The sequence below is a fragment of the Melanotaenia boesemani genome, chromosome 2 (genome assembly GCF_017639745.1).
Source record: "Melanotaenia boesemani isolate fMelBoe1 chromosome 2, fMelBoe1.pri, whole genome shotgun sequence".
Classification (NCBI taxonomy): Eukaryota; Metazoa; Chordata; class Actinopteri; order Atheriniformes; family Melanotaeniidae; genus Melanotaenia; species Melanotaenia boesemani.
Window position 1 is genome coordinate 12590846 of NC_055683.1, and position 19908 is coordinate 12610753.

The 19908-nt window shown below is 37.2% G+C and overlaps 1 protein-coding gene across 4 annotated transcripts in view; it reads left to right on the top strand.

Annotated features, from left to right (window-relative positions):
• The first annotated feature begins 2841 nt into the window (after positions 1–2841).
• Positions 2842–19908, top strand: part of LOC121632665 (meiosis inhibitor protein 1) — a 65086-nt gene continuing 48019 nt past the window's right edge. For 3 of the 4 annotated variants that reach the window (XR_006008952.1, XM_041974338.1, XM_041974343.1), the window contains exons 1-8: positions 2842–3028; positions 3134–3282; positions 4866–4989; positions 6640–6690; positions 7427–7500; positions 9678–9783; positions 16141–16350; positions 18749–18927. Coding sequence is in view for 3 of the 4 variants with exons in the window: in XM_041974338.1 (XP_041830272.1) it covers positions 3139–3282; positions 4866–4989; positions 6640–6690; positions 7427–7500; positions 9678–9783; positions 16141–16350; positions 18749–18927 (888 nt within the window). In the remaining variant the exon portion in view is untranslated. Of the gene's footprint in view, positions 3029–3133; positions 3283–4865; positions 4990–6639; positions 6691–7426; positions 7501–9677; positions 9784–16140; positions 16351–18748; positions 18928–19908 lie in introns of those variants that run through there. The other variant, XM_041974354.1, reaches the window with a different exon arrangement.

Genomic DNA, 19908 nt, shown 5'->3' on the forward strand with positions numbered 1-19908 from the left:
GTAATAGTATGGCCAGTACATCCACAGCAACTTTATGAGGTTAGGAAATCAGGCTATAAAAAGTCACCTTGACACATTAAACCGTGTCATTACTTATTTAATAAAAACTAAGGAAAATGCTAAAGCAGTTTGTTTAAACATGAAGAGCACTCCATGATTAAGTAGCTTTTACAACTACCTTTAGGAGCAATAACTTAAAGTAATGGTCTCTCATATCATTGTGGAGGAATTTTGGCCGACTCTGTTTTACAACGTTCACTCAGGTCATTGAGGTTTGTTGAAATTTATTTATGCAATCCTCTTTAAAGGTTCAATCTCAGAATTTATATATTTAATTAAGTTTAGGTGTGCACTTTGGCTGGGTCATTGAAACACCTTTCTTTTTTTCAGTCATTCTGTTATAGATTTGTTACTTGTTTGGTATTGTTCCATGGGCCTGGGGCTCCAAAACAGGCTCCAGTCATTACCCTTCAACAAAATGCTGGCATGATAGTTGGTTTGAGGTATTTGTACTGATCTTGGTGATCCGAAATTCTTGTGTTTTTTTTAGATGCATTTGAGAGAAGAGATTTTCTCCTCCTTCTTTTAGCATTGCAGTCTGATCTTGGGTTAACTTCCAGGTATTTCCATAACTGGGAAGATTGGGAATTGTCTTTAATGTTTTCAACTTGTGAATACTCATGCTTGCCTTTGAGTTGTTTGGAAATGGCCTTATCAACTTTCTCAGAATGACCACCAACAACAACTGCTTCAGATCAGTCCTTGGCATTTTGTAAATACATACCTGAATGTTCTAGACTACTGGTCAAGACTGCTTTTAAGTTTTATTTTAGTCTTCATAATATTTGCCACTGCAAATAGCCCAAGGTATAGTATTAAAAATAAATAAATAAATAAATAAATAATAATTTACAACTTATTTTCTTCAAGCATCCTTCAAGCATGACAGGCCTATATAGACAGAAATGTAGCCTAACGAGAAAGCTCTGAGAAAACATTTAGATTCTGACTAGAGATGGGATTTATGGCTCTTGAGGAGCCGTTCCTTTCAAAGAGCCATTCAAAAGACTGGCTCGTTCTCACAATATCTTAGAAAATGTCACAATATATAAGAATGACAAACAATCAAAATACATATATAAAATCTACTATACAAGATTAAATAATCATAGGAAAAATATAGACAAAAAAGAGGATAAACCTAAGCAGTCAGTGCAAATTCTAATAAATGTTTTGGATAGAACTCACAGTATTTGTTTCCAAACAATACTCTCTGCCCATAGATCAGGGATACTCAACTCAATAGGGCTGAGGGCCAGATTTAGAAAATAAGAAATGGTCGGGGGCCAGTTCATAAACCATCATGCAAAATCAGTAAACTTTGAAAAAGGCTGACAGCTTGTGCTCATATTTTGATGCTTTTTATTAGCTCCATTGCATTTCAGCAATATTTATTCTGAACCATCTTTAACAGTATAGCCAGAACTCTTTTTTAAACCATGCATACAAACATTGCATAAATAAATAAACTATTAACAAGTTTTTCAAAAAATAAAATGAAAAATATTTCATTTTATTCTTTTAGTGTGAAAGATGCACAAAATGTTAAGATTCAAATAACAAAAACATAGCTGCACAGTGCAAACCAGCAAATATTGGAAGAGCTACTTCGGAAAAATCTTTGCTCATTATAAAATAACAAAGAACAAAAAGATGTTTGAAACAGTCCGGACCAGAAAACACAGGTATGGGATCAGATGCTCCAACTTCACACACACAGTCCCCTCTTAAAGTGAAATAATGCATCTCATGTCCTTTGAGAGGTTGTTGAAGGATGGTTTGTGAGATGTCAAGGCGATATGCAAGCACTGGTGGAGATGCGAGTCAGTGAGTTTGTTGCGCTTTTTGTCCTTAATTACATTCATCACTGAAAAGCCCGAGTCGCATATGTAAGTGGATCCGAACATTGTCAACATGTATATAGCGAGTCGTTTTGAGTTCGGATATGGCCCCAAAACATAATGGGTCATTTGTAAACTGACAAGAGGACTCCTTTTACATCCAGTTCCTCGTGTGAAAGTTGGAGAAATTATTGAACATTAGAAACCATGATCATGGACAACTTTGTGTGTAATATCTTATATCAGAGCACGAATGATCGTGGGCCAGTCAACAGTCCCCGACGGGCCGGATTTGGCCCGCGGGCCTTGAGATGAGTATGGCTGCCATAGATGCTTCACATGAATGGAGCGTGTTGGACATCAGACTTCTATGTCACACATGTTATTTATTTTATTTTCATTTCACTAGACTGTATTACTTCTTATTTACTTATTCATTCATTTATTTATTCATTCAGTCATTTTTTGTTGGAAGGGGGGTGGGGGGATTGGGCTTGGCGTGTGTGTGTATACGTGTGTGCATGTGACTGGGTGAAAGTTTTCATTGAGTGTGTTCTTATGTTTTTAATCATGTAAAGAACTTTCTGTTGTCTGTGGCATGAAAATAACTTTATAAATAAAGTTTGATTTGATGAAGGCAGTGTCAAAAATTTGTATATATAAAGAATGGCTCGCAAATGAACGACTTACAGCTGTGAATCGATTCCCATCGTTCAAAAGAGTCGTTCAAAAGAATCAATTCGTTCACGAACGTCACATCTCTAATTCTGACTTAAATAATCAATTCAACAACTGTTATTTTCGGTTTTACTTTTAAACATAAAAAAACAAATAAACAAACAAACAAACAAATAAATAACGGTATATTTTGACCTTTATTTACTGCTTCTTCTTTTTTGTTAATAAAGTTTAGAATTTTGACATTCGCGCCATGGCGATTTGTACTGAAACTAAGATAATTTTACACAGATGTTCGGCTGCCTCATATTTAGTAGTTTTACACTTTGCTCAATGTATGAAATAGTTATATTTTATGTGTTATAGTTTTTCGATATATAAACGTTGTTAAAGCTCACCAACATATTTGGTTTTAGGGAGAATTTCCGATGAGCTGCGGCTAGCTTCAGGTAATATTACAATTAGTCAAACGTAACGTTAGCTAGCTAGCTACTCATGTCAATGACGTACTCTACTTAGAAGATAAGTGGTGGACTACATTTCTGTTTCGGCAGGTGAAATGACCATGACAAATCTTGTTTATGACAAAATCCACTTCAGACATGATCTGAAATGGAGTGTCAGCCTACGGCCCGCAGAGGACGGCGGAGTGCTGTTCTGTGTGGCCTGTGTTATTGAAATGATGGAAACTGAAGATATTGCGGTGAGTTGTTCTACTAATTAAACAAACCCTTATACTAAATTTTGATTTATTTGGCTCGTTGTTAAGATGAGTGTCATGTCTTGACACTTTCTTTTAATTAAAGTTAGTTTTTATTTATTTAAATTCAGTTAATTGATTGGTGCTACACTATATTACAGGAAAATATGCTGTGTGCGATATCATTGAAAAAAAAGAACAATAATTGACGTATTTCAAGTATTTATTTGTTTTCACTTTGATTGTTATGATGTACAAATAACAAAACTCAAAATTTTGTATTTTAGGAAACTAAAGTATTGTTAAAAAGTTCAACGTTGCCAGCTTATGGTTTTAATAATCTAATTAGCTCTAAACATCTGCATGGTTTCCTGAGCTTTTAATTGGTCTTTCAGTCTGGTTTAGCAGGCCACACAATATTGGCGAAGACTGCGGACTTGACTGTTGTTCAGAAAATATGTCATGGACATCCTGCTCAAAGAGCAAAGACCACAAAAGATTATTACTAAAGAAGTTGCTGTTCAGAGTTCTGTATTCAAGAATATTAATGGAAAGTTGAGTGGAAGAAAAATGTTTGGTTGAAAAAGGTGCACAACCATCAGGGATAACTGCAGCATTGTGAGGACTGTGAAGCATAGTCCATCTAAGAATTTGGGCAAAATTCACAATAAGTGGACAGCTGGAGTCGGTGCTTCAAGAGGCACCACACACAAACGTATCCAGGACTTGCGTCAAGCCCCTCCTGAACCAGAGAAAACATCACAGTGGAAAAATTACTAGTAAATTCTTCATGTCATTTCTTCATGTCATTTCAAAATCTCTCAGAGTCTGGTGGAAGAGTGGAGGTCCAATGTAATGTTTTTGCAGTTGCGATGATTTGGGGAGCCGTGTCATCTTCTGGTAATAAGTCTGCTGTATTTGATCAAGTCAGCACAGCCAGCTACCTGGAAATTTTAGAGCCCTTTTTGCTTCCTTCTGCTGACCAAGCTTGTGAAGATGCTGATTTAATATTTTTCACTTGGATTTGGCACCTGCCCACATTGACAAAAGTACCAGTACTTGGCTTAATGACAATGGTATCACTGTGTTTGACGGCCAGCAAACGTGCCTAACCTAAACTGTCAACAAGAAGATCAAAGACACCAGACTCAACAATGCAAATGAGCTAAAAGCCACTATCAAAGCAACACAGACTTCCATAACGCCTCAGCAGTGCCCCAGGTTAATCGCTTCCATGCTATGCTGCATTGATGCAGCAATCCATGCAAAAGGAGCCCTGACCAAGGTATTGAGTGTGTACTCTGTGCAGTACATAGACAAACTTTTCATTAGGCCAACATTTCTTTATTAGAAATCCAGAAATGAATCATGTGTTTCACTTTTTCAATTACACTACTGAGAATAATGAACGTTTCGATGACGTTATAATTTATTGAGATGCACTTGCAGGTGCTGTGACAATTGATTTTTTTTTTATATTTGGGGTTTCCCTAATGTATAATGACATTTTCCTGTTAACTTCCATTGATGAACTGACTTCTTTTACTGTTCCTTTTCTCTCCACTGGCTGTACCTGTGTGAAACAGTCTGTGAGAAAGTCTTTTGCCTTGTCTAATATTATTGGGGTGATGAAGAGTTCTCCGGGGACCTTGAGAGAGCTGCTCCGACAGGACCACAGAGTTGCTCTGCACTTTATAGCTACACTATTAGGTAAGAAAATATGCAGGAAGACATTAGAGGGCAAAGGAAAGAGTGACATGGCTGCTTTTTGTCAGTTATTCCTTTGAAGGTACAAAAAAGTTGAGTATACTGACAAACCAATAAACATCAACAGTGAATTTGTTAGGGTTGTCAATAGAACTGCCATTTAGTGTGTATCATTTTAAACCAGCACTGGTTGCTTTGGAGATCTTGATGACTTTAGTTTGCCAGTGTAATTACTATTTTCAAAATAAATACTTCCAGGATTAACAATCAGTCAAAAGAGAGTGTGTGCAGACCTTAATGTGCTGCTGCAGCTGGCTGATTGACAGGAAACATGGCCCCCCACAAGACATTTTTCAGCTGAAACAATGGAAAGGCTTATGAAACCCCTCCGGTGTGGTAATTCACCACTGAGCTTGGCAAATGAAGTTGAACAGAAATGTTGTAAAAGGGAAGTATAAAGATAGACCAAGACAGATGTCAAAGTGTCAGAAAATAAAGCTGAAACCAAAATACCTTGAAAATGCACAAGAGAAGAGATAAAAAAAATAATCAGCCAGAAACAGGAGTTAGTGTTCCTGAACTGTAAGAAATCAGCTGCAGGAAATTGGATTTACAACCAGAAAATTCCAATTTAAGTCACCATTAAGACCTGAAAACTTGAAAACAAAGTTACATTGAGCAGAAAAAGTCATCTTCAGTCATTGGTGATATGGGGATAAAGGACCAGGGAAGAAGGTAGCCATTACTTCATTTGCAAGTTTATATTGAAAAATTTTGACATTTTTCCCATTCCATTAATCAAAGGGCGGTTTGGTGATGCTGAGGTTATTTTTCAGGATAATAACATCCTGATGCTATAGAGTCGAGAGTGTTTAAACGTTTCTTCAGGAAAGAAATCTAAAACTTTTTTAATTAAGATCTGAATAAAAATGGCCCACATCAGGACTGCATCCTGCAAATCTGATCTGCCAACTGCTGCAGAATATTAAGAAAAGTTGAAATTTTAGATGCACAGAATTTCAGGCATTGTCCCTTTCATGTGAAGTGAATACTTGGTGCTTTTTATCTTCCAGAGCATTGTGGTTAATACATTACTGTTTGCTCCACTGTTTTACTGAGTTTTTCCCTTTGAGATTTTTGGAGGAATAACGCAGATAAATATAACTTATAGGTTACTATTAAAATCTGCCACTGTAGTCATTTTATGCCATATATATTTTGACACCTTATCATTAAATGTTATTACTGACACTTTTTCTTCTCTAAATGAATTTTAGAGTGTCACAATAAAAATATCAGGCCTAAAGCATCGTCGCTGTAATATAAGTACCAATACAAGAAAATATGCTGCAAAGTGGAAAGAGTCTAGAGCACTAGGACAAGATATTAAGAGCTTGCTTGTGCAGTGGTCTGCTGAATTGCCCTTCAAGATAGGAGAGTCAGAACATAATTATCTATTTTCTTGTTTGCACATGGTTGTAGGGTTGTATTTACAAATCCTTTCAGACATCTTTTTACTCTGCTTTTTGACATGACTAAAAGTATCAAACAGATGTTTGACACTTTTAATTTGTGACAACTGTGGATATTACAAGAGGGGTTGTGAAGTACGTCTGTTTTTAAAATCTGTTCTGTGTCATGCTTTTTTTCCAGTGATGCTGCAAACTATGGAGGACCCAGTCACTCTGGAAAAAGTGGATCAAGGTAGTAGTAGTACATATTAGACAGAATTATGCACATACATTCTACTAACAATGTGCTCCCACCAACAATGATGCAGACTTTTCTTGCAATTATGTAAATAAACACAACTGAATCTCACTTTTGTGATAATGGTTGATGCCAATACCTTAGGTAATCTTTCATAACACTTTAAACAATTCCCAAAGCTTTTACCTCATTTCAAATGTAGATATTCTTATTGCTACATTTTTCATTGTTGAAATACAGAGATGTCTTTGTATTGAGAAACTGACTTAGTCAGCTATATGCAGATTTCTTTGTATTGGTAATGCCAGCTTCTTAGTAAAGTCATGCTTTTGCAGCACTCAGAGAGCTTGAGCTTACAGCTTTCAACATGCAAAGTTATTGTTAAATCTCAAAATTATTTTATGTAATGTCTCCCAAAATGCCCAAAAGACCACTATGATGTGATTGCTGAAAGCTATATCTCTTTTTTCCTCTTTGAACAACCAGTAAGAACCCTTTGAAGCCCATCTGAGTCATGTTAGTAATAAGGTTATTATATCTATTCGTTGGGAAAACAATAGAGGACAAAGACAATCAAACTGTTTATTTGCTTTCTTCTTTCTGACAGTTGAAGATATTTTTTGTATTTCTATGAAACTCTGTTTAACTGTGATACTTATTTAATGAATCTCTTTGTTTTTTGTGTTTGTCTGTATACTTGCATAAATTTGTGTGTGTTTATATGTATCAGTTCTGGTCCAGCTGCTTTTAGAGCTCCAGAATGAGCTGTCATTTCACCTAGTTTTGGATGAGATACACAAACAGGTAAGGCAAACACATTTATAGATGTAAACAAACATTTCTCCCACTCATGTACTTGAACAGGAACAAGCATATCATCTTGAAACTTTTAACATTTGTGTAACCAATATTAAATCCACACAAGGCTGTTTAGTAAACAGTGTGCTGTTTTCCTCTTGCTGCTGTTTTGTCACCTCAAGGGGAAATGATAGTGGAGTAGCATCGTTCTGCAGCCAGTGGAAAATAGTACAGCTGTGTATACTGAAGATGACAGAAAAGAGTAACACCAGGCAGAGCAGACAAGTCCCCTTTATGTTACTAGAATAGAGCCTGATTACAATGTTTTCCTATAATGTAGTTAAATAACTCAACTTTAGAATTATAGCAACTAAGAAATAAGTTGTTCCTTTTCTTGTTGAATGAATTGAAAGTTGCATGTCACATTGAATGAAGAGGCACTCATACTCCTGTTACTAAACATGATTTTGTATTTTTGGGCTCTGTTTATATTGCATCGAATTGAGTGTATTGTTGCAACAGAAAATGTTTAGATCATGTTCAGCAAAGTCAGTGCTTCCTGATAGATAGTTAAAAAGTTCACAGTGGAAGTAGATATTTCACTTTTGTTTCCAACTCTCGCTCTTGCCTTAAATAATGGAGATGAGCCGTATTGTATTTCAAAATTCTCTTAAGGATTCTCTCATCCACAGGGCTCAGAGTTGTAATATTTATTGAGCTGTTGCTCACTGAATCTCAGGTTATTTTTTCACTTGATATTTTAAAAAAACTAGCTGTGGATATATTTTTCAGCACAAGTGAAATGAAAAATGTTACTGTGGGTGTAGTCATTCATGGTTGCTGTGCAGCTGTATCTGTCGCTGTAGTCGGTAGTTCTAAAAACTTACATGACAAAGAGTTGGCACAAGTGTCACAGCTTTAAGACATAACTACACTGCCTGGCCAAAGAAAAGTTGCCACCAAAAATAAATATTGTACACTCTAATATTCAGTTGGACTGCCCTTAGCTTTGATTATGGTACACATTTGCTGTGGCATTGTTTCAATAAGCTTCTGCAACGTCACAAGATTTATTTCCACCCAGTGTAGCATTATTTTTCACCAAGACCTTGTATTGGTGATGGGAGAGTTCGACCACTGTGTAAAGCTTCTCCAGCATATCCCGAAGATTCACAATATGGTTCAGTTCTGGACTCTGTGACCAATCCATGTGTGAAAATGATGTCTCACGTTCCCTGAACCAATCTTTCACAAGCAAGCAGCCCCCGATTATAGACTGCCCCCGCAGGCTTGTACAGTAAGCATTAGGCATGATGGATGCATCTCTTTATCTGCCTCTCTTATCATCTGGACTTGTCAGACCACAATACCTTCTTACATTGCTCCAGAGTCCAATCTCTATGCTCCCTAACAATTTGATGCCTTTTTCTCTGGTTGCCTCACTAGTAGTTGTTTTCTAATGGCTACACAGCTGTTCATTTCCCATCCCTTGAGTTACCCTTCATATTGCGTGTGTGGAAATGTTCTTATTTTCACTACTAAACATAGCCCCGAGTACTATTGATGTTTTTCTTCGATTTGATATCGAACTTTTAAGTGCTCACCAGTCACCATCATTCAGGATTTTTTTTCAACCACATTTCTTCCTGGAAGACTACGGTTCACTACTATCCTTCCAGTTTTTAATAATGCATAGGACAGTTCTTAACCTAATTTTAGTAGTTTCTACAATCTTCCTAGATGTTTTGTCTGCTTGATGCATGCCAGTGATTTGATCCTTATTAAACATCTTTTCCACAACCACAGGATGTGTCTTTCAACATGGTTGTTTAAAAAATGAGAAACTGCTCATCAATTAGTTGGGCTAAATAACTTGTCAACTGAAGGATATATCAACCAGGCAGTAATTATCAAATAGGAGGCTCATACCTATGTGCTTAGTAATATCCAGGAGGCAAGTTTTTTTTTTTTTTTTTTTGGGGGGGGGGGCAGGCAGGCAGTGTGCTTTTCTTTAGAAATTTATAATCTACTGTAGCACTGTTGATCTTTTGACATACTACAGGAAATCTATGCAGTCAAGTGTTAGAAACAGAAATGTTCTGTGCCAAATTAATACTGAAATGTTCTATGATATATCTTTATATGTCATGTTATCAACATTGTTTTGTGCTTTCTTTATCTAGCTGAGCAACCAGCAAAGTATGAAGCCCTGCCTGCCTACATTTAACTTCTTGGGGAACCTTGTGAAAGCGGTCCCTAATGTTGCCCGTAGCCTTGTGACGCAGTATGGTGAGAAACTACAACAGAAACCCAGTCCAAACACACATAAATGCAGCCACATGTTTACAGACGTCTGCTTTTAATTTGTGTTGATGTATAGTATACTTTAGTATTTTTGTTGCTTAGTGATAGAGAAACTCATACATTATAATTTGGTTGCTGCATTTTCTCTGTATTGGAGTGGAGTGAAAACATGTTGTCAGTAAGTGCAGACTTAAAGTATTTAAGGTGAAACTGTAGCCACAATATGGTTATATTTATCATTAAGCAGTCCAACAGCAAAAAAGTCAAGTAAAAGAACACATATGTACAGTAGCTAAAAGAACTTTACAGTCTGAAGTGGAATAAGTTTTAACAGTAAACTGTATGTTCTTTAAGGAACCCTGATCAGTGACTTCCTTTTGTAGCAAAGACATAAATATCTCCTCATTAACATGTAGAATATCCACAAAAATAATCACACAGTTTGGTGAAGGTCAGTTTTAAGTGCATTTGAAACAGGGTCAGGTTTTAGGCTACTGTGTTTTTTTTTCTTTTGTTACTTCACGTTGGCTTTAAAAAAAATTGCACTTCAGGCACATATGAGAAATATTTACTTTTCTGCATTTTGTTTGTTTGTTCATTCAATACAAATACCAACAATTAAATCATAATATTCTTATTGATGTTTTAAATAGACTTTTTGTAATCATATTGCAAATGGACAAGGAATTTTTTTACTGTCTAATTTTAAAACTGCCCATCCCAACATGTATTTTATTCTACTTCTTCTTATGTCAAAAACAAAGGGAAAATTGCATATGTCATGTCCTTTCCCCTGGACTTTCTTAATTTAATGTCTACAACGGTTTTGACCTTTTTATTTGCCATTCTGTTGTATTAAGGTAACCACACTTAAAATTCTGTTTTCATTTCTAGCATCTGATGAAAATAAGTAGCATATTGATATAGAGACATAATGCACCTCAGCATCCTTACCTCACACATCTGCTGATTTAATCTCTGCAAAGACTAGCATGACGTCCGTTTCTCACTGAACCATGTCTCCACTTTATTTAAGAGGCATTGTTAAGCACTTTCAAGCTCTTGTGTGTTGTGACATGTTTGTGTCATGCTTGAGTGCTTGTCTTTACATATAAGGGTGCTGGGGAGCTTTATGACAAAAAACAAGCATCACAGCCATTTCACTTTGTTAAATGTGTCCAGTTCCAATGTATTTTATGTAGTTTATAAGGTCCCCTCAGCACATGCAGGTAGTAATGGGTTGTGGTGATGCTGATCTAAGATATGGCTGCTATTATTGACTGTGTGTGCCTGTCTGCAGCCTGTCACTCAACAAAGTCTCTGTGGGCCTGTTTGGACTAACAACATCAAACAGGCAGTAACAAAACAGGCCCAGAGCTCCCAACAGACTTTGCTCCTTCTTAGATTCACTTTCTGCCTACCTACATGATTAACCCCTCACTCGTTTGTTTTCATTACTCTGCCTTTTATTTTCTCCTTCTTTTCCCTACCCTCTCTCATTCCTGACTTTGGTGATGTGTCACTCACTCAGATCCTCTTTCTAAAGTGGATATAGGCAGAGGGTGTGAGTGATCAGAAAGGGAGGCATGTATGTGATAAAAAGAAGGGATTGGGGTGCAGAAAGAGATATAAAAGAATATAAGAGAAGGAAAGGACGCTAGTAGAATTTATAGGATTTGTCATAACTTGAGATGAGCAGAGCACCTAAATTTAAAGGTTTCAAGTTTCAAGTGATCAAGTACATTATTTCTATAAAAAATGGGCATCAGTCCAGCATTTGGTGTTTATGATTTCGTTCTTCGCATAAATGTGAAGGAAAGGATATAAAACAGAAAGAACTAGATTTTTTTAATTGATGCAAATTGGGGTGATGAGCAAAATCCTTAGAGCTTGGAAAGACATCGAGCTGGAGAAAGCTTTTTTTAAACACTGTGAAGCGGTGTGTTCCCAGCTACACAGACAGACAGCAGAAGGAAGATCACAAGATGAATAGAGTGGTAGTTCAGAGCACACAGCATCACAGTGGGGCAGCAAAATAAGGAAATTAACCTTTGGTTTCCCTGTCAACAAAAGCAAAAGTAAATTGTTTGATCTTTTATTTTTGCTGTTTGCTGTTCCTACCTCTGTGTTTGCGTGATGTAAAATGTTGTGCATCTAATTTACCTCCTCAGTCTGTGGAGGATTTAACCTCTCATCCCATCTCCTATCTTCACTCTCTCTTTCTCTCCTAATGCCTGGCTCTCATCTTGGCCGCTTCATATATTTTGGTTTAATCAAACAAGTCTGGGGGCCTCTCCTGCCTCACTTGGGTTTTGATCTGCTTCACAGAGCAGCTGGGCTGCTGCTTGGCTCTTGTACTCTGTCATCTCTTTCTCTTTCTTTTTTCCACTGACTGGGTCTGTCCTCCGTCTTCTTCCTTGTCCTGCCCTTCAACATTGTTTATTTCTCTTTTAGTTGCTACCTTGTCTTGCCTTTGTCTTTCCACATCTGTCTCTAAAAAGCATTCAGTCAAGAATGTCTATTACTTGTATCTTTTTTTTGGGGGGAATTTATCTACATGTATTCTGAAAAAAAAAATTCAATCAAATCTTAAATATCAGTGAACTTGTTTCTATTATTATGACTGTCATGGGCATGCCGAGATGAAAGACCCAAATGTATAACCAAACAAGCAGATGGTGAATCAAATGACTTCATTTGAACTAATCCAAAGTTCTGCTAAAGCAGGAAATCCAAAGGCTGAACACCAAACTAACAAGACAGAATTCAGACTGGCAAGAAAGTCTCAACAACAATGATGATAGTGTTAACAAGTATCCAGCACTGAACAAAAGAAACCAGTGAGTGTTTATACTGAGGAATCTAATGACTAACAAACAACAGGTGTGTCAGTGTCCAGTTCCATGGGGAGACCAGAAAACAAGACTGAGTCAATTCAGGGAGCAAAACAAGACTTAATCCATAACAAATCAGAAATTGGGGAAACGAGAGCAATGAAAGCACAGTAAAACATGACAAAAAAAAAAAAAAACATAAGAAAACCAAGAGTCTAATGCTTTTTTCTACTTGTACCTGCTTGACTTGACTCGATTACCTGGTTTAGGTTGTTTTCTATTACAACTATTTGCCACCTAAGTGTCAGTGGGATTTGTTATAGCAAGGGGGCCCCAAAAGTTCTGTGATGTCATTTGTATGTGGCACAGACGTGACACAACAATGGAGGACATTGAGGTGGTGTTATACCTGCTGCTCGGTCTACAACTTTTTGTCAGGCTCAAGGCAAAAAGGGCGGGCATTGGCTCAGGTGGTAGAGCAGGTCGTCCAATAACCGGAGGGTTGGCGGCTTGATTCCCACTCCCCCAGTCATGTGTTGTGTCCTTGGGCAAGATACTTCACCCTCCTTGCCTCCAGTGTTGGCATCGCTGGTGTATGAATGAGAATGAATGTTCGGTGGTGGTCAGAGAGGCCGTAGGCGCAGATTGGCTGCCATGTTTCCGTCAGTCTGCCCCGGGGCAGCTGTGGCTACACAAGTAGCTTTAAGCTTACCATCACCAGGTATGAGTGAGGAGTGAATGAATAATGGATACACAATGTAAAGCACTTTGGGTGCATTGAAAAGCAAATCTAAATCTAATCCATTATTATTATTATTATTATTATTATTATTATTATTATTATTATTATTATTATTATTAAAAGAAGAGAGCCAGAGAAGGCTGTGGCCGGGAAGATAAAGGACCCTGGAAAAGTACAGTAGAGTTTGGCGGGGTTACTGGAAAGGAGTTGCTCTTATGATTTATCTAGTGATGTCACTCCCTGGCCAATCAGTGGCCTGCAGTCTGTAAGCATCACATTTTCGGCCTGGCTTAAGTTGTGTGGAACCTCGGGCCAAATAGGTGCTAAAAAAGTACCAGGTGCTATTACATAATGGAAAACCCTAAAAACTGAGTTAAGTTGGCAGAATGGGTACCAATAGAAAAAGGCTTAATGACAGTGACCTCATAATTTTAAAGTCCTAGCTTTGGTCAAAATACAAAGCCATTACATTTTTCTACGTGTGAAGCAAGACACCTCAGTAGTTGCATAAAGCCGCCGACTGTCTGATTGGAGGTCCCTTTTCTTTTTTAAAGTGTTAAGGTCTTTGGTTTCTTACACCTTGATTTAATCTGTTTTCAAGTAATACAGCTTGTTTTGATATTTTAGGGCATAAACATGTTCTACTTAATGATGCAGACACTTTATGCAATTTTTCTCTTCCACTGTTTTTTGTAACTGTGAGCATGACTTTGTCTTTGCAGCTGTTGTATTTTCTCTGTCACCCTGTGGCTTCCCCTTTACCATTATCTAAGCCTTTCTACATCTACCTGTGCCTTACCTATTATTCTTTTCCAATTATCACTCTCTCCAAGGGAGGATTTTTTTGCCCTCTGTTTTTTGTTCTTGTGAAACTATCAGACTTTTTCTGGGAGGCAGCGTACCTGGAAATGTCTAGCTCCTGTCTGCTGTGCTGTTAGAAGAGACTCTTATTCTGCTCCTTTTTTATTTCTTTATCCTTTTCCACCATATATTTTTTTCCTGCTTACCATTTTAATCCATTCTCACCCCAGCAGCCATTCTTAAATTCTTTCATCTTTATGCCAGATTTCCTTTCCAGTTGGGGTTCTACATTTTTCTGCGATAGCTTCACTTGAAGTTCACATGTAGTTTTCCTTTTTCATATCTTTCATGTCAGTGCTATCTTCACACCCTATAGCCTGATCACTAAGGTCCAAGTTTATTGTTATGGGAGAGCATCGTCAGCAGTATCACTACTTTGAACAGATAGCTACTGATAGCTGAAGGCAGCAGCACAAATGCAGGTGGCTATTGTGTTAACTGCTGTAAAAGAATACAATTTCCCCTATTAAAAGCAATAATCATCATACCATTATATTTTCAGATTAGTAACCTGGCATGACCTCTATGATAATTAATTGTAAGATACATATTGATTTGCATTTTTTTTTGGCCATGATTTATTTTAGATAGACTGGTTAACATTTCAGATCATGACAGCGCAACTGGAACTAAATTAAATTTCACAAAAACTCTTCCCTCTGGCATTATCTGTGAATATAGATGCGCTTGGCTGCTGCCTAATAAGCAGAAAACTTACATCACTTTACCACATATAAGTTAATCAGAAGACAGTGAAGATGTTATCTTCTGGTTTATTATTCCAAACAAAGGCAAACTGATGTAGAAACAGAAGATCTGGCAGGAAATATTAATTATCTTACATTCTGATATTTGAGACGTCATTAACCTTGTGATATAATTTAGAAGGAGAAAACAGGGCTGGGAAGTAGAAGGATCTCAAAGATGATAAATTATTTTTTTGTCCATTTCTGTGACAAGCATTACACGCTTTTAGTCTATCCATTAACGGAGCAAACGGCCTGTCACTCAGCACAATCAAACTCAACCAGCAGCCATGCGCCTGGCCAGCATGTCAAAATTCACGCCTCGTTTTTTTGTAAAACGTTGTTTGAGCTGCAAGTAGGGAAAAGAATTAAATGCACTTAGCGGCAGAATTGGGCTTGATGGTGAGCACAAAGCAGGAGTGAGAGTTACCAAGCGTAAACTCAAGTTTTCCTCTGAAACTGTTAGGGTAATAAATGATTTGGTCAGTTTTTTTCCCTGGGCTTACTGCTTGTGTGCTTGGGTGAACAGACACAGCCACAAACACGTTAAGGTCTGGCAATAAACAGGGGACATAAATCTTTAGACCTAAAACCAGCACTGTTGAACCATGTGTCCACATCCTTGTGTTGAAGTTTCACACATGTAACTTCCATATAGGCTTAATGATCACAGGATGGAAATCTGAGCAACCCTAACACCAGCACTGCTGAATCATGCACTCTATAACTGTAACTAGCAGCCCACCCATTACCCCCAGCATCACAGTGGAAATATGACACATGTGATCGTGGCTAAAGAATTTGAACATCATTAGACAGCTATACTGAGCTATGAAGTCACCTTTTCAAACCTTCATTGTGGACAAATTTTCCACAAATGACTGAAATGCTCTGATAAAATAAAACACGAAGGACAGAAAAAAGTTGCATTTTTTAATTGTTCTGATGACATCGGTAAAGACATGTTACTCTGTGAAGTAGCTCTAAATATACCTAAAGACCAGATCTCAGATAACATATTGACATTAATAAAACCTGGAATGCTGGACGTAATATAATGGAAGGGGAAACACTATTTGTTGTTGTTGCCCTTCTTTTGCTCAATTCCTCTTTTGCTTATACATTTCTTTAATCATATGTTGTCATCTCTGTCTACCAGTGCCTTTGCTAGACCAGCTGTGCTCAGCCCTGCTTTACCCAGATGAAGCGCTGAAGACATCAGTGGTGTATGTGTGGCTCCAGCTGTTGGGTGCAGCTGGAGACACAGCAGCTCAGTCTCTGCCCATTGCCATCAGGGACAGAGTGTGCGTCCAGTTGCTGCAGACCTTTGCTAACGCCAGCTCAGCACTGCTCATTAAAAACTGTGTTGGTGAGAAAAACATCCCCCTGTTCTGTTTACTTATTTATAATAATAATAATAAGGCTCCAGCACACTGTTTCACTTACTTCTAAATGTATTTATAGTGTTGCAGTCTGCTGACATTAATCATGTATATGGGCTTATAACTTATTTTCTCTATATTCATGTATCTGTGCTCACGTTCAGTTACCCAATTATCAAATCAAAGGATTAGATTCCAATTCAAAACATAATACATTTGTCAAGGAAACAATCTTATTAATACATTTAAAGAAATGGGTCAACTATTCAAATAGACTGTGGTCAGACTTTGTTAAATTACTAAATGAGACCCAATGATCCAGTCAGTTAGTGAGATGACATTGAATATATCCGCATCAAGATATGAATAGCAATTTCAAAAAGGTCTGCAGCCATGTGAACATTCATTGATAGCATACATGTGTAGAGTTAGTTTTATCCAGATTTTGATCAGCAGCTGACTTAATGGAAAAATATCATTTAATTAAAGTTAATTTGGATTTATTGAACTCAAATAGACTGAGGCTAACTGGAGTAAGATTGATTTTTCCAACATCCACAGTAAAGGTTTGAACTTGCAGATCTCATTGAGGTATGTATAGCTTACACAAGTCTGAAACATTTGCATAATTGGAAATCTTAGACATGTTTTTTTGTTTGAGGAATAAAAGGGAGGGATTTTTTTGTTATCTTTTGCAATGTATGAAGCAGAATCTCACTCCTAAACATCTTGGAAAGATTTCTGATGAAACTGGATGTGGTTATGATAACATTGTCATTTCATCTCATCCCTTTTCCAACACACACACACACAAAAAAGGAAACTTTAATACTTTTTGTGGTTAAATGATTGGGACTGGGTGTTGTTTTGTTTCCTAAAAGCTCTAAATCCTTTAGGAGACAAGGGATTCTTTTGAGTTGAAGAGTTTTACTATATAAAAAATAAACCTGCTAATGTAGTGCAGGTGATAACCAGACTGGAGGTGTACATTGGGCACAGAGGATTCATTGAAATGAAATAGTTATTATGCTCTAGAAATATAACATTATTATAACACTGTATTAACTTGGAGGTATCATGTGATGCACAGTAGATATGAACCCATACAAAAATAGCATAGGTTTTTTTTAAGTAAACACTGTTTTGCTGTTATCCATGGTCTTAGCCTCTACAGCCCTGATGATTACAGGAATATGGTTGAATGAACAGGATCATTAATCATCTGTGGTGCTTATAGTAAAAGCAGTCTTTAAGTCATTGGCTAAAATCGTTGAATTGAATATTCCATTTATGATGATTTATTTTTATGAAAATTGGGATTTAATTCCTCTTTATGCACCTCAAACACTCTCCTTGGGCTTCGATAGAGAGAAGCGGACTCAGTCCTCCGTCCCGCTCTCCCTCCTACACCAGAACGGTGTTTGTCTGAAAGCACCAGCAGATTTATAGTGAAGTGAGCCGTCATTTTCACTTTCAAAACTGCAGAAATTCGTCTTTTCAGATCCAAAGCGTTCAATTAGTGCTGTTATAAGAAGAAAGACAAAGGTACACAAGGTGATTGCGTCAAACTCAGAATAAGGTTTTTCTTTTCAATGAGCGATGCCTTTTCTCTGTTTTAGCATTAATATGCTGCTTTGATGCTATTTTCAGTCACTTATAGGGCTCATGTAATTTGCATCCTGTTTTTTTTAATTAACATAAACACAGTTTTTTTTGGAAAGGCTCCAAACATAAATAGTACTTTTTAGTAGTACTTAAAAAGTCTCAGTGAACTCATGTTCAACTGTATAATACTTTTGACACTTCAACTTATCCCCATTTCATGCTAATGAAGTTTTCAACATGCTAATTGTTGCGAATGATCTCATACAATTGCCTTGGCTTGCCTAATCACACCACTTTAACACTTTTGGAGCGCTATTAGGTGGTTTATTCCCGTTTTATTCTCCAGTTTCATGACTTATCTCATTTTTAATTCAATTCAAGAAATGGATACAGTATATCATTCTAGCTCATATCTTATCCAAAGTGTTCTTCACTCTTGCTTTTTGTTAATTAACAATAAGTGTACATTGTGAAAAATTGCATCACTACATTAGATATTGTCCTCACATGATATTGAAAGCTTTTGATAAAATTAATGGAAGAAAAACTCGAGTATTTAATGTAGTAACACTGATTATACAGGCCGTGTTTGGTGTGCATTTTATATCAAATTTTTAAAGAGAATAAAAAGATCAACAAAAAGGATTATTACTTTTATGCCCTCCATCAGCTGGCAAGACATTATCATTAGTGTGTTTGAATTGGTATATGTGCATCTTTTGAAAATAATTAAACTATATCATCAGTGTCTTTTTCCACAACTTATCGTTCTTCTGTTAGGGCTGCTTTGGCACCTTGTACAGGTGGGCGAGGCAGTGTCAGTTCTGATGAACAGCCCAGGCAGTCAGATGATGTGCGATGAGAACCAGGACATCCTTGCCAACAACAGCCAGGCCCTCATCCAAAACCAAGAACAACAGCCCACTGACCAATGCCTTCTGCCTCTCTTGCTGAAAAAGGTCTCTGTCTAAACATCCTGCTCTCACTCCCAAGACCTGCTCTCTGGCACTGATCATAATCATAACAGAAAGCTTAATTCCGGGATTAATGTGCCTTTGAATAGGGATTCAGTGGGGTTTTACCCTGGACAAATATTTGTGCTTCATGTCTGGGAAATCAGTATGTAGATTACATTTTGTTGGACTTTCTCAGTTATGACTCACAGCACAGCACAGTTCATGACGTTAGTAGAGTTGATTAGATCCCCACTGTGTGTTATGTTGCTAAATTCTTACCTAAATAATCACATAAAGTTGACAGATTCTCTGCCAGAAGATAATGAATCTTTTTAAATGAACTGTTTGTTTGGATGTTTTTGGAAAGAGACCAAAAGCACCATGTTTTGTTTTTTCTCTCTTTTTTTTGTCATCCATTCATTTGTGCGCATGTATTTACTTCACATCTGTTTGTATATTAGATGTTAGACTGGCACAAAATTAAAGATAGATAAACTGCAGCTTTATTGGCTGGAAGAAGCAAACAGCTGCAACACTGTCATGTTAAGTCATTGCACAACTGAAAATAAGGTAGAAATTGAAAAGAAACAAAAGACTGAAATACTCATGGCGTTGCAAAGACAATCAGTTTGCAACACAAACATTAAACCAAAAGGTTAACTCTATTTGCTCTGTTCTGAATCACTGTATACACTAACAGTCTAAAATAATTGATTTTCCAGTGTTTAGTTTTGTACATAATATTAAATTTTACTTTATTTATCATCGGGAAATTCAGCTGTGCATTTGAACCATCTCTAGGTGTACTAGAGAGCAGCAGGCTGACATGTTTTGGTGCCAGGGAAACAGTTGGGAGGGGTTAAAGGCCTTGCCCAAGGACCCGCAGTGGTTCACCTCTATTGGCACACTGGGGACTTGAATCCAGGTTCTCCAGACCCAAGTCCACCTCTGTAACCACTAGGCTACCACTTCTTGTTGTCATGG